At 41.4% G+C, this 12,357-nt stretch overlaps 2 protein-coding genes across 3 annotated transcripts in view; both read left to right on the forward strand.

The window, feature by feature from the left end:
- The window catches only part of LOC134820010 (uncharacterized), a 31,990-nt gene extending 20,467 nt beyond the window's left edge, over window positions 1–11,523 (forward strand). For both annotated transcript variants that reach the window (XM_063830186.1, XM_063830193.1), the window contains exons 9-13: window positions 3,150–3,223; window positions 6,195–6,284; window positions 8,656–8,842; window positions 8,969–9,037; window positions 9,379–11,523. In XM_063830186.1, the coding sequence (XP_063686256.1) occupies window positions 3,150–3,223; window positions 6,195–6,284; window positions 8,656–8,842; window positions 8,969–9,037; window positions 9,379–10,235 (1,277 nt within the window). In that variant the 3' untranslated portion in view covers window positions 10,236–11,523. The remainder of the gene's footprint in view (window positions 1–3,149; window positions 3,224–6,194; window positions 6,285–8,655; window positions 8,843–8,968; window positions 9,038–9,378) is intronic.
- Window positions 1–12,357, forward strand: part of LOC134826423 (ATP synthase subunit beta, mitochondrial-like) — a 76,117-nt gene that overhangs the window by 45,582 nt on the left and 18,178 nt on the right. The gene's annotated exons all lie outside the window — the stretch shown is intronic.

A 12,357-nucleotide genomic window follows, 5' to 3' on the forward strand; every position in this document is an offset into this window, starting at 1 on the left:
CACTGATAACAGTCTTATTAAGACGGCATGGTGGGGTTAGAGTAAATCACATACAAGATAATAGATATTTAGGAAATGCTACTGGCGGGGCCAGGTGGTCGCTGAAAAGCAGGTACCCTGTCTATATTTGGGGTGTGATTATTTGGGGTGTGAACTCTGTACAATTAAGATAGTATCTCTGGAAGAGGTACGTGGTATCTTGTTTCTCTCTACCGTTGTCTGTCCCTCTCTATATCTAGATATTGCCCCCTAAAAGGCACTTAAGGAGTTAAGGTGGGACCTTGCCCCCGCCTTGATCACATTCGTAACTTTCACGCTCTAGATATCACCATTATAGAGCCGGTCAGTTACTACATGACATAATCACTGATCCTTACTTAAATCTTTATATAGATCCAGTTAACTGATATATTGAATCAGTTACTGTAGATATCCTTTTATCTAACTGAGCTGTCTATCCAAGAAATTGAGGAGAATTGAAAAGAAAGGATAGGAATAATGAGAATTGAGCTGTTAGCACTCCATCGATCACGTTTGTCGGCAAAAAAGTTTGATTAGCACGACCAGTGTTTCTATCTACTGGCAGTGCCTCGTAATTACACAAGTGCTTGCTCAAAGTTAGCTACAAATTGCATGGCACTTGTAGCAACCAGAGTGTTCCGACCGTTCGACAATTGTCTTGAAACCCACCAAGTTTGAAGTCTGCACTCTACGGATGAAGCTCCATTTCTGTGTCTTGAACACATTTTTAGCCACCATATGCATACATAACGAGTCAGATCAAAGGGTTTACTTTTAAAGGTTGAGGTCCGTGACCGTAGGAGGTTGACTGCGACTCAAGCTGCTGGTCTTTGTCACGGACTGTCTCGGAATAACATGACGGAAAGGGCTCTTTTCATCCACAGTGAAACCTCGCACATTTGAAAGTCTAACTCTAATTGGGTGGTGATGTGTGCATTTTAGCTCCGGGTAATCGCCTGTCAATGGGAAAATTATCGTGGTTCACTGCGCAGGACAGTCACGAGCCAGGACCTGTGAAATATCACCTGCCTCATACCCGTGCCTACAGAATACTGTTGTCTGTACGGTCACAGTACGGTGCTGTGCCTGGTGGGATATTATCCAGTTAAAAGATACTATCTAGACAGGATCAGGATTAGGGCTGGTACTGCTGCACAAACTACAACTCAACTCCCAAATTGATTTAAATCCAGACATTGATGAATTGAAGGACTGATGCTGTGAGTACATACTAGTACTACGTCATGGTACCGCCTCGTACCTCTTCATTAGTATTCTCTGGGTTTGTTTTGACTGGTCACTGGTCCCCCTCACACTTGTTATTAGAGACGCCACAATATCTGGAGGATGAGGTAACCGCCGCTTGGAAGAGAGCGAGATTATAGAGTATTGATCAGACAGTATTGTTGAAGTTATATTTAGAGAGCTGACTATAAGATCGAGCACAGCTCTCTGAACTGTACGGCTTCCCTAAAGTCTCTCGTAATAATGACGCTCAAAAATTCCTGTCATTTCCATCTCTCTGAGATCCTGAATATGAGCAGGAATGAGGATGTTACGGTGTGCCATCTGAGAGAGTGATGTGGTGGTGTCTGAAGTAACTACAGTATCCTGATACCGATCAGCAGCCTGAATCACACTGTATCACCTGTATCCCACCACTTACCTGCAGGGCTCGGGAGTAAATTTGCTGATTGCGTGATTCTTGTCCTAATATTTTGCTACATTATGACACATATTATCAAAATAGAGTTGATATTATGTTATTATGGAAAGAAAGGCAGACTCGGTGGCGTCTGCAGGCCTATTTGCGGAAGATTCTTTACTGAGGGATTTTTAATTCCCTGACCCTACTTGAAATAGAGTCTGAAACCGTTCTTAATGCTTGGCCCTGTGTCTGCTAAAGGTTTGATATCCAATGAGATGATCGCGCTGAATCACACCCCACGCACAAAGGCTAGGTTGTTTACGGTTCCTACCTCCAATCAAGCATGACCTCTAATACTCTTTAAATTCATCGCATTCCTATTTTGAAAGTGATGTCATATTCACAGCTTCCCTAGCTTTACCCCATACCGTTTACTGCAAATCCTTACATCCCCAAAAGTATGTCTTCATTGCGCTACATTCAATCGTTTCCATTTAATTTCCCAGCACACTCATTTTTCTTCCTCAAAATAGCCTGGCAAAAGGTTGCATTCCTGGGTACTCATTCTATCGTAGACTTTAAGTCGGCACACAACCTTACTTCCTTGTAGAAATGATTTCTGAAGAATGGCTTGTGCTGCTGGTGCACTAAGATATGCTCCTTACTAGTTATTAGACAGCTTATAAATGCATGTGGCAGAGTGTTAATACAACTATTTAGAACATGTATCACTTAAATATGCGCGTCTCTTAACCATACCAAATATAAACAAATATCATATGTGTCAATTCAGTCTGACATTATTTCATCAAGACGAAAACCACTGAAATTAAGTTATGTAGTGTCTATGGAATATTACAACCTTTAAATTTTAGTGTTGATTATATCATTACATAGAAACTTAGTATAATAGGTTTAACTATCATGTAGATCATTACTGATTTCGGAAAATTAAAATAGTTATTTTTTCCAATAGACGTTTTTCAATAGACGTGTGAAAGTTATTAAACTCAGATTTAAAGTGAGAAAATTAGAGTTTAATAAGTAAGAAGTTGGCTGCACCAACAGGTGATTCTCAACATTCATGAATATTTTGAACATTAATTCCTTTTTTTTGTTTGCATAATCTCACTGAATTTTGTATCACCAAAAGCAAAACATCCACTAAACTTACATCTTGAGTAGGAAACCAAGGAGAATAATAGTTTACAATTCAGATAAAAAACGGCAAATTAACATCGCTAATTATGACCACAAAATATAAAGGACCATTTTTCATTTAGCCATTCTCTAAGTATTAAGTATCACATTTCATATTTTGTTCATTAATTTTTCTCAATTCCAATCTATTAATAGACTTCCCCCTCTCACTCAATATTAACTGACTATATAATATATAGCACATTGTTTTTTATAGAGCAGAGAATTACGGAGGGGGTATCTTTGGGGCCAACTGGTCTAACACGGCACATATTCTCAGGTTCGTTAGCATGCAATGGAGAACTCTCGTGCCACCAGTGCAAGGCTATCTTCCTCACCAAACAGCAGCTCCAGGTATGTGGTTACACCACTCTTACATTGTCTAAAATTCTTAGATTCTTTTCATTTTTGTTACTCTATCCCCGCCCCTTAATGCGAGGGGGTGTGTGCTAAAAAGGGGGTGTGTCCGAAATGCTAAAGAGGGTTAGAACCTGCTTACCCGCAACTGTAATATCCTCCCTGCCTGTCATGCTGAAGTTAATCTGCTTTCACATATCTCCAAATATGTGATCATGGGGTTTGTCTGCAAAATTAGGTGGGAAACGTTAAACGTTATATGAAAAAAAATTACGCCATGACCTCTGTGAAGTAGACAACGGTATGTTAATAATGATAAGATGCTCGTAGTCAATTCAATTGCGCGGCTCCGGTGCAAACGTTTAGCCATATTTCAGTGTATCAATAGTAGTATAATATATAATAATAATAGTATGGGATTGACAGAAACCTATTGATAGTATCAATGTCCGATGAATTTATCATTAATTCTTTTATATCTGTAACCAACCAGAAAAATGCCGGCCGCCCGCGCCCTATAATAATATGATAATGTTGACAAATTGGGGGTCAATAGTAAGCATTTCGAGGAGGTACCAAGTAAACCACGCCACACTTTCGTGTCACGTAAATTTTATCAGTACCTCCGCTTTAGTATGTATTCGGTATGGTTGGGTTTTTCTTGCCACGATTTAATTTCGCCTTTTGGGGAAATCTCGACATCAGTGGAACCTCACTTAAATCAAGTATTTTTCTACGGAAATGCTTTTTGGGGAGTACCGGCAATTCTAAGAAATGGACTCATTATATTTAAGAACGCGAAATCTGAGTATCCGAAACAAAATTGCAAAATCCCAAGATTGAGGAAATCTAAAAGAAATTTTCGTAATTCTGCAGAAATGACTGGGCGTGCAAATATTCAATATTAAGATATCTCCCTATCACTGAACAGTAATATATTATCGGATAAGATTGTTGTGTGAATAGTATCTAAGATCCAAGCCCCATAAATTGTATCATTGATCTTATTAGTGCGATACATTACGGCAAGTCCACCTAAAATTAAAGTCATTTAAATAGTTGTATATCGTATTCTAGTAGACGACGTTCCGCCCCACCAGTCATACCATTTACCACAAGCTAATGAGAATGAGAATGATCTGTCAGCATTGTGGGTTGCAGTGATTTCTTTTCCAATCAACTTTTAGACTGGCCGTCTGGCATGTTATCTAATAAGAGTGAGGGTGGACAGTAATAGGTGTTAGGAGTGGTCGGGGAACTTGGGGGACTTGGAGAGCACTATTAATGTGTTCCGAGGAATGGAAGATTAGAATATTAAAAGTGGAAGAAGCTGCATTCTTGATGGAATATATCAACTGTAATAATATCTGAACATCAGGATCTAAAATCGATAAGAATATTTTACGAGTTGGTGATCATTTGAAAGTCAGCGCCAGGTCCTTAAAAGGGATTAAATCTCGCTTCCCTCTTCTCCTTGTCAAGGAAGGTATCTCTCTCTCTCTCTCTCTCTCTCTCTCTCTCTCTCTCTCTCTCTCTCTCTCTCTCTGTCTGTCTGTCTCTCTCTCTCTCTCTCTGTCTGTCTCTCTCTCTCTCTCTCTCTCTCTCTCTCTCTCTCTCTCTGTCTCTCTCTCTCTCTCTCTCTCTCTCTCTCTCTCTCTCTCTCTCTCTCTCTCTCTCTCTCTCTCTCTCTCTCTCTCTCTCTCTCTCTCTCTCTCTCTCTCTCTCTCTCTCTCTCTCTCTCTCTCTCTCTCTCTCTCTCTCTCTCTCTCTCTCTCTCTCGATAAGATGATTGAGGTGTTCAGGTAGGGACAGCGGGATGGGATGCTGCAGTTACCGGATTATATCGAGAATTCCTACAAAAGTCGTAAAGTTAGAACTTTTATTTCACTGTGCATGAAGGTTTAAGACTTCTGGAAGACAGGCTACTTATGAAGGAGGTCTTACATAAAACCAAAGCCTTATATAGGGGCTATGTAGGATATCGTCTTCTTTTTCATTGATTGCTTTTGCCACAAAGCGTATTCATAAGTTTTCATCATAACGAGAGGGATAAGACTTTCTCTCTCTGACCAAAAATTACCGCTGTCCAAAATTGATAGGCTTTAGTTACATTTTAATACTATTGGTTAGAACGTATCGTGTTTGTCCGAAAAATATGGAAACGAAACTTTATAATTTGTTTAGGCCAATAGACCAGTGGCCGAGCAGCATATCAATTAGCTCTAATTTAAAAACAATTGGGAGGTAGGGGGAGTGTTGATTGGAGTCCGTTACGCACTATTGGTGACCACTGACTTGCTGAATCTGGCGGCAGGAACACGTGTAAAAGAGCAGCCTGGTACTGACACCCCCTAACTAATATAGACACAATTGATAGTTCTCTTTGTAGTCACTTGTTGTAGCTAACTGTCCACTCTCGATAAATACTCAGAACCGTGCACGGCCTCGGAGAATTAGCAACATTTATATCATGGCCGACGTGCTCTGTTGTAACTGTGTGGTCGGGGTATTGATATATGGAATCTGCACATTTTATAAGGTGGCAGTGCGAGGTTACTTTGTTACCATAGCACCAATTAATGTGGCCACCTTATGAATATATACATCAATTGTCGTCAGCCACCCGCGGAGAGGACCTCACCAACACATCTTAAGTCATCTTTAACAAGCCAGGGGCATAATATTATGGAGCTTAGCAAGGTGTTCAGTCGTTCACAGGCTCGATTAAAGACTTCTATAGAACTAGATTCGGCTGGCCCATTTCATTTTATGCGCATTAAATGTACGGGGGATGAATAGAAAACTTATCTTTCTGGCGTAATGTGAAATCTTAAGAATTACGTTTCCTTGAACAAGGAAGATAAGAAAAAGTTTTAAAAGTTAAATGACATATTTTCTTATGAAAAGCACGGTAAGATTATGTTCTCTGTAATGAAAAGCACTATTTGTAACGAGTGAATATTTTCAGTCGCACATGGCCACACATACGAGTAGCTACTGGTGTGTATACTGTGAACGCTCCTTCAGAAACGAGTACAACTTCAAACAGCACCAAACGGTAAGTTCACTTTTATAGTATCCAATGTTTTTAAAATACCTTACCGGAGATTCCTAAATCTCAGTTTTGATACTATTTTCTGTTACAATTTTGACGGAAATGTATCACAGCCCTCACTCCCTTTATTTACCAATATCGTCACATGTTTGTAATCGATTGTTTGAAACAGTATTTCACCGCTCAATTTCTGCACTTAGTTGCAGCATACTTCCGATTGAAATAATAATGACATGTGCTGGATAAATTAGCCCGATTGGTGTGGCAGATTAAAAATGGCCCATTAATTGGGATCTGTCATTCATCTGCATGCTAAGACCTCACCACTTATCAAAATTTCCCAAGACTCTCATCAACATTTCCCAAGATACTCCAAACAGCTCAAATGCTCTGCACACGCGTCACCGCCACCAAGCTCCGCAAATAGATCACTGCTCGATATCTTTTTGCTGGGTTTTAGCTCTCAATTTCTTTGACTGTGTGCAAACGAAGAACGGAGCTCAGTAATTGAGATCACGTGACTTATCCTCACGTGACCTCACTACAACATGCGATACTTCTCAAAATCCAATGGCGTTCCCCCCGCCTATCGTCTACATTCGAAGTTTATAAACACACATAATGGAAAACTTGATAAAGGAGCTCGAGACAGCTGGCTTTAACAGCTAGAGTTTGTAAAAAGAAATCATCTATTGGCCGGCTAGTGTAAATATCATGCACAGGCGGACTAACTAGTTCAAGTCGCATTGCTTGCTTTATTTCTAAAATATTATGCTGGCATTTTATTGTCGTCTATAGTACGATATAACAATGTACTATTGGTTTTTAAAGAGGGCAGCCTCTCTGTGTATCGTGGCGTGCTTGAACTACTTGCTAAATCATTGCCATTGACGAACAAAACAATTCGGCAAGTAGAAATAAAATTCTCCGGATTATTTAATCCTGCTGCTCTGAATTTTAAAACCCCTCGCTGTCTGACGCACATATATTTAAGACACGGTCCCCTCTCTCTCTCTGCCGATTTACGGCAATATGTGATATTAAGTGGTAATATGTGAACTGGACCGGAACTTTGACTACCGGGTTACTTCAGGTGTCCCAAATTAGAGTCCATCGATGAAATCGTGATCCGTGTCACGTTTCACTAAGCTAAGACCGAGGTTATAGACTTCCTGCATACTACATAATTAAATGTCGCTATTTTCGTAACACCTATTCTCTGAGCATAGCTCTCCACTACAGTGCTAAACTGTCAATCGAGCTCAAATGACATTTCTGGCTACAATGAATTGTTTCTCACTCATTTTGCAACCAGACACGTGCCTAGACACACACTGTTTAAAAGTATACAACATCTGCTACCAATAGTACCAGTTTTTGTTCGACCAGGATGATCATATAATATCTCTGACGACGGCAACACAGTACAACACACGCCTCACTCCTGTCCTTCCCAGCAAGACTCACTTGCACTGCACAGACGTATTATAATTAGCAAAGTCCCCCGTCGTCTTGAGTTTTAACTATTATAGCAGTAGCACGGGCCATAGCTGTCTGCTATTCTATAATTACCGGCACAGACTCCACCGATATTATACCCACTCTCCGGGTGTGTGTGTGTTAAAAGTGAGGCGAGGTTATTGCTGCTGTGCTGTTATGGTCCAGCTGTTGTCTGTACATAATTAGCATTCAGCATCTAATGTTACATTTCATGTCTAGGTGTCTACATTACCAACGCATGAGGGGTTCAGCAGACCATGGTGGTGGTTGCTCTCTCTCTCGGATTTTATAAATAGTACATCAATACCCGATCTTGCAGGAGATTGAGTGCAACTCTTTTTGCGCCTTTGCGAGAGCTTGTTCTGCTAAAGAGTCTCTCTCTCTTTTGAAATAGCCCTGCCCAGTATTTGCGTCACGTTTGAAAGGAGTGAACACGTTTCACTGAAAGGGCTACATAGTTCGTTATTTAATAAGTAATGGAACGCAGACCTACTCGCACATATTCTATCTCGACGGGATCATGAAATGCCTTTTATTTGTCAAGATTTCTAGGCTACATATGTTGCTGGCAAAATCAAGCTGAGTTTCATCACGCTGTATTTCAAACTTTTTGGAACGCGCAACGACGAACGGATATTTCGTGGGGAATTTCGGATTTTGGGCGCTCACGTCGCCACACTTCCGCGCCGACTTAGTCTTCTGTTGCAACGCGTTACCGTGGTTCCATCGGAGCACTACAAATTTTCTGGACTCTAAATCGTTTCACGACCACAAACCACTCATCACACTAATCTGGCCACTCCGGTTCTAGGGTCCAATGCTTACAATTCAGCAGAAAGGTAAATCATGGTCCCTAACCTCGCTCTAATCCCAGGTTCACACGACTCTGATGAACGAGAGTGACAAGAAATACCCAACATGGTTGGAGTCCTTCCGACAAGAGATGATGACTTGTGTCACCTCCTTGGAGACTCCTCAGCTCCACTTGCCTATGTCAGCGCTCAACACTCCTGTTACCTCAACAAGCTCGAATGGCAGAGATATCTCTCCCACCCATCCAAGTATGTCATCTAAAATTCGATTAGAATTGTTTTTACATTCTGTAGAATTCTTCGCTTGACAGAGCCCATCCTCGTGCAATACCTCTATCACCAAGTCTGCATGTTCTTAACGTCCCGCAATTTCAGATAACCCAGCAGACCAACAAGAATCTCCCCGTAAAACTCGAAAGCTGGGCGCACCTTCTCCTCAGAAAAGTAAGATTCTTAATTATACATACCACATAAATCAGCTAGAAATGAGTGTGTAGTGACCCAGGGTCGTTTCCCTATACATGATTCTCCTGATCACGTGGCACTACTAACAGCTGAGTTTACACACGTAGCAGATGTGTCACGTGTGGGAAGCGGCGGGAGCCGAGTGTGCAAGCAATAGACATTAGACAGTGTCTAGACGTGGCTGTCTGGGCAAACACACACTCCGGTCATGATAAAATAAATATAGCACCACGTGAACTATTTTTATCATGTCCGCATTTGTCTGCAACAATACTCATTATTATTTTTTGAGAGCGTTACTAACACTAATGTTATTTCAGTGACAGAGAAACGGACAGATGATTTAAAAGCAATGCGGTTAAAGGCTATGATGAATATTGACCCACTCGGCCACGCAATGGTGCCCAAATTCTGCACACCGTCTTCCATGCCTTTCTACGGGCTTGGCTCGGCAGGATCGAGCTACTCCGCAGCGAGTCTATCGGCTGGATCTAGTCGCTCGTCAGTAGAGCACTTCAGTGCCCTTCATGACCCTCTCTCCAGGCACCCTGTGTCAGCAGGTCCCGCCTCAAGAGTAACTTCCTCCTTCAGCTCGCTTCCCCTCTCTGCAGGCTGCTTCGTGCACCCCAAACCCATCAAGGTGGAGCCCCATCCCAGGAGACACTCCTTTGAGGAGTCTGAACGTCAGCAAGGAGCCGTGAGGCAGGAGACGATGAGACAGCACCAGCTAGAAGCTGCTAGACTCCAAGAGGAGGATAAGCGCCAGGAGGCCTGTGAAGCACTCCAAGCGCTCAAAGCTGAGCCTGTGGCCCATGATGAAGTTGATCAGGAGGCTATGGATACCACGACACCTGAGAGCAAACTCCACAAGTCACCTGCGACAAAAGAACAGGATGAGACTAACGTTGAGACGCCGATGGAAGCGGAAAGATCCGGAGAAGAAGCAACAGCAGCGAGTAAGGAGCCGAGTAAGGAGCAGGAGGAGCGCAGTCTGGAGGCAAGTGAGGAGGAACCTAGCTCCAAACGAGCCCGAAACATCACCTACCAATGCTGCAATTGCGAGTACACCAACACCGTCCTGAGCAACCTCACTTCACATTTGGAGAGTGAGCACAGTCTTACTGACTACGAGCTCATCAAGTCCTTGCTGGCTTGTCTTGGAGACATCGGAGCCTAAGGTGAGCACCTCTTCGACTGAAACAAGTGATCCTGAAGATGCGAAGTAAAACGTCGGATTCTGGCGTAGTTAACGAGCCAGGATTCGGTAAATAATATAAGTTAGCCGCTAATCATGGACTTAACAGCGCAATATTTGGAACACTACTTTGAAAGTGTAAGCTTTGAAGATATAAATAAGAACTCAATACTTTGGAGATTGTAATGTTGTTTTGTTTTTGCTTGAAATTTGTTTTGTTTTTAATCGTATGGATAAAATAGTAAATGTTCATTATATTATGGATTTCATAATGTTGTTGGACCGTCTTGTGCCCCCAGTTTCTGAACCGACTATAATCCTCAGAGGGAGCGTGTACTTATCCTCGACAGCATTATGACGCTCTAGTATTTAGAGATACTTAAAATTCCATATTTGATCGAACCTCTTTAGCGTCTTCTCAGAACGTGTTATAAACGTTTTACGCAATCCCATCAAATATGGAATTTTGTATCGTCTGATATATGGTATCATTTTAAAATAGGGTTATTGGTTAGAGAAATCTCGTGACGATTGCTCGTAACGATTCATATTTGATCACTATTAACCGCCGCCCTGAAATAGCCTCATATCCCCGGATTGATGCAATAAATCATTGCAATGTGTATATGATACGGGTAATGTGAACTCAGACGTGCGCCTTGAAATTCTATAAAATGGGATGCCCTACTGGTTCCTGATTGTCGGTTAATCACTTCTAGTATAGCTGATAACCTGTGGGAACTTAAACTTTGGTTTTAGTAGGTATTCCATGAGATCGGGTATTCGGGGTACGTGGTATTCGGGAATGGCTGGAGTATTCGGGGAATGGCTGGGTGTGAGCCAGTTAACTTCTTAAGTTTACAGGTTTATATTACATAATAGTGGTGCGAATGTTTATAGTTTTTACACTCGTTGATTCTCCAGGAGAGATACGGGACTGGAACAGACCTGACCTGGTGTCCGGAACTGTTTCCCAGTGTCCTAAACTTTTTTTACAGAGTTTGATGAGAACTATTGTTAAACATTGATATATAATGAGGCACGGTTAAAGTATATTTGAAGTTTGAAGATGGTACATTTGAAATGTTAGTTAATATGATCACCACTATGTTTTATAGTGCAGCTCCACAGTGTTCATGTATTTATTTATAGATTTAACGCTATTTTTACGGGTACTTTACTGAGTATTTGAGATTTTATTAATAAAATGTAGTCTCCTACAGAGGATAGTGATTGACGCACATCATAAGACAGTAGCTATGTTATTATTTGTTGGCGTAGAGGGTGCTGCTTACTATTTTATCTTTGAACGATCTTTCTTTTGACGTTCACTTAAGCTCGGCAGCACCCTTTCATCCGACTTAAAACTAATATTTGAGCCCTGAGGCTTCTTAAGTTTTGATGATTTAGTTGAACTATATCTATATATATGGTTGCCGTGGTTACTATCTATGATATAACACGGGAGAAGTTTATGTTTTATAACAAGGAGGGTTTTTAAAGAGAGGTAGCACTTGTCAGGCTGCCCAACTAATCGATATCAGGAGTTTCAAGTTGGTTGTCAGTCTTCTTTTTGAGGATTCCCTCATACGACGAGCACAGAGCTCCCATATATTGTAAGTTATATAGTTGTGACGTTTTGACACTGTCTTTAGTCGTGATCAAGACACTGGATGGAAGTATGCCGCCGTCGCCGCTGTGCTTTCTACATATGAGTCACGTGACTGCTAGAGAGAGAGAGGAACTAGTTTTAACCCCTGATATAACAGTTTTATTAATTAACAGTTTATACTAAGGTTTGACCTCGCGTTGGAGTGTGTGGAGCTAGTGTGACAACACAGTTTTATTTTTAGCGCAACACTACTACAGGACCTGTGCCGACAACTACTACCAGCTGTCTTCGTCCTTCTCACACCATTCTCCCTCTCTCTCTCACTCTCTCCTTGTGTTTTAAAGCATATCGAGACTGTCTGTTTCGGAGAGGAAGGTGGAGAGATGCGAGGAAGCGTGGGTGGCTGGTGGTTTTGGTGGGCATAGTGCCAAGAGTTTTAATGTTCAGATAACGATAAGAATCGCAGCGTTTTACTTAACTTATGATTAACTT

The sequence above is a fragment of the Bolinopsis microptera genome, chromosome 1 (genome assembly GCF_026151205.1).
Source record: "Bolinopsis microptera isolate Bmic1 chromosome 1, MBARI_Bmic_1.0, whole genome shotgun sequence".
Taxonomy (NCBI): Eukaryota; Metazoa; Ctenophora; class Tentaculata; order Lobata; family Bolinopsidae; genus Bolinopsis; species Bolinopsis microptera.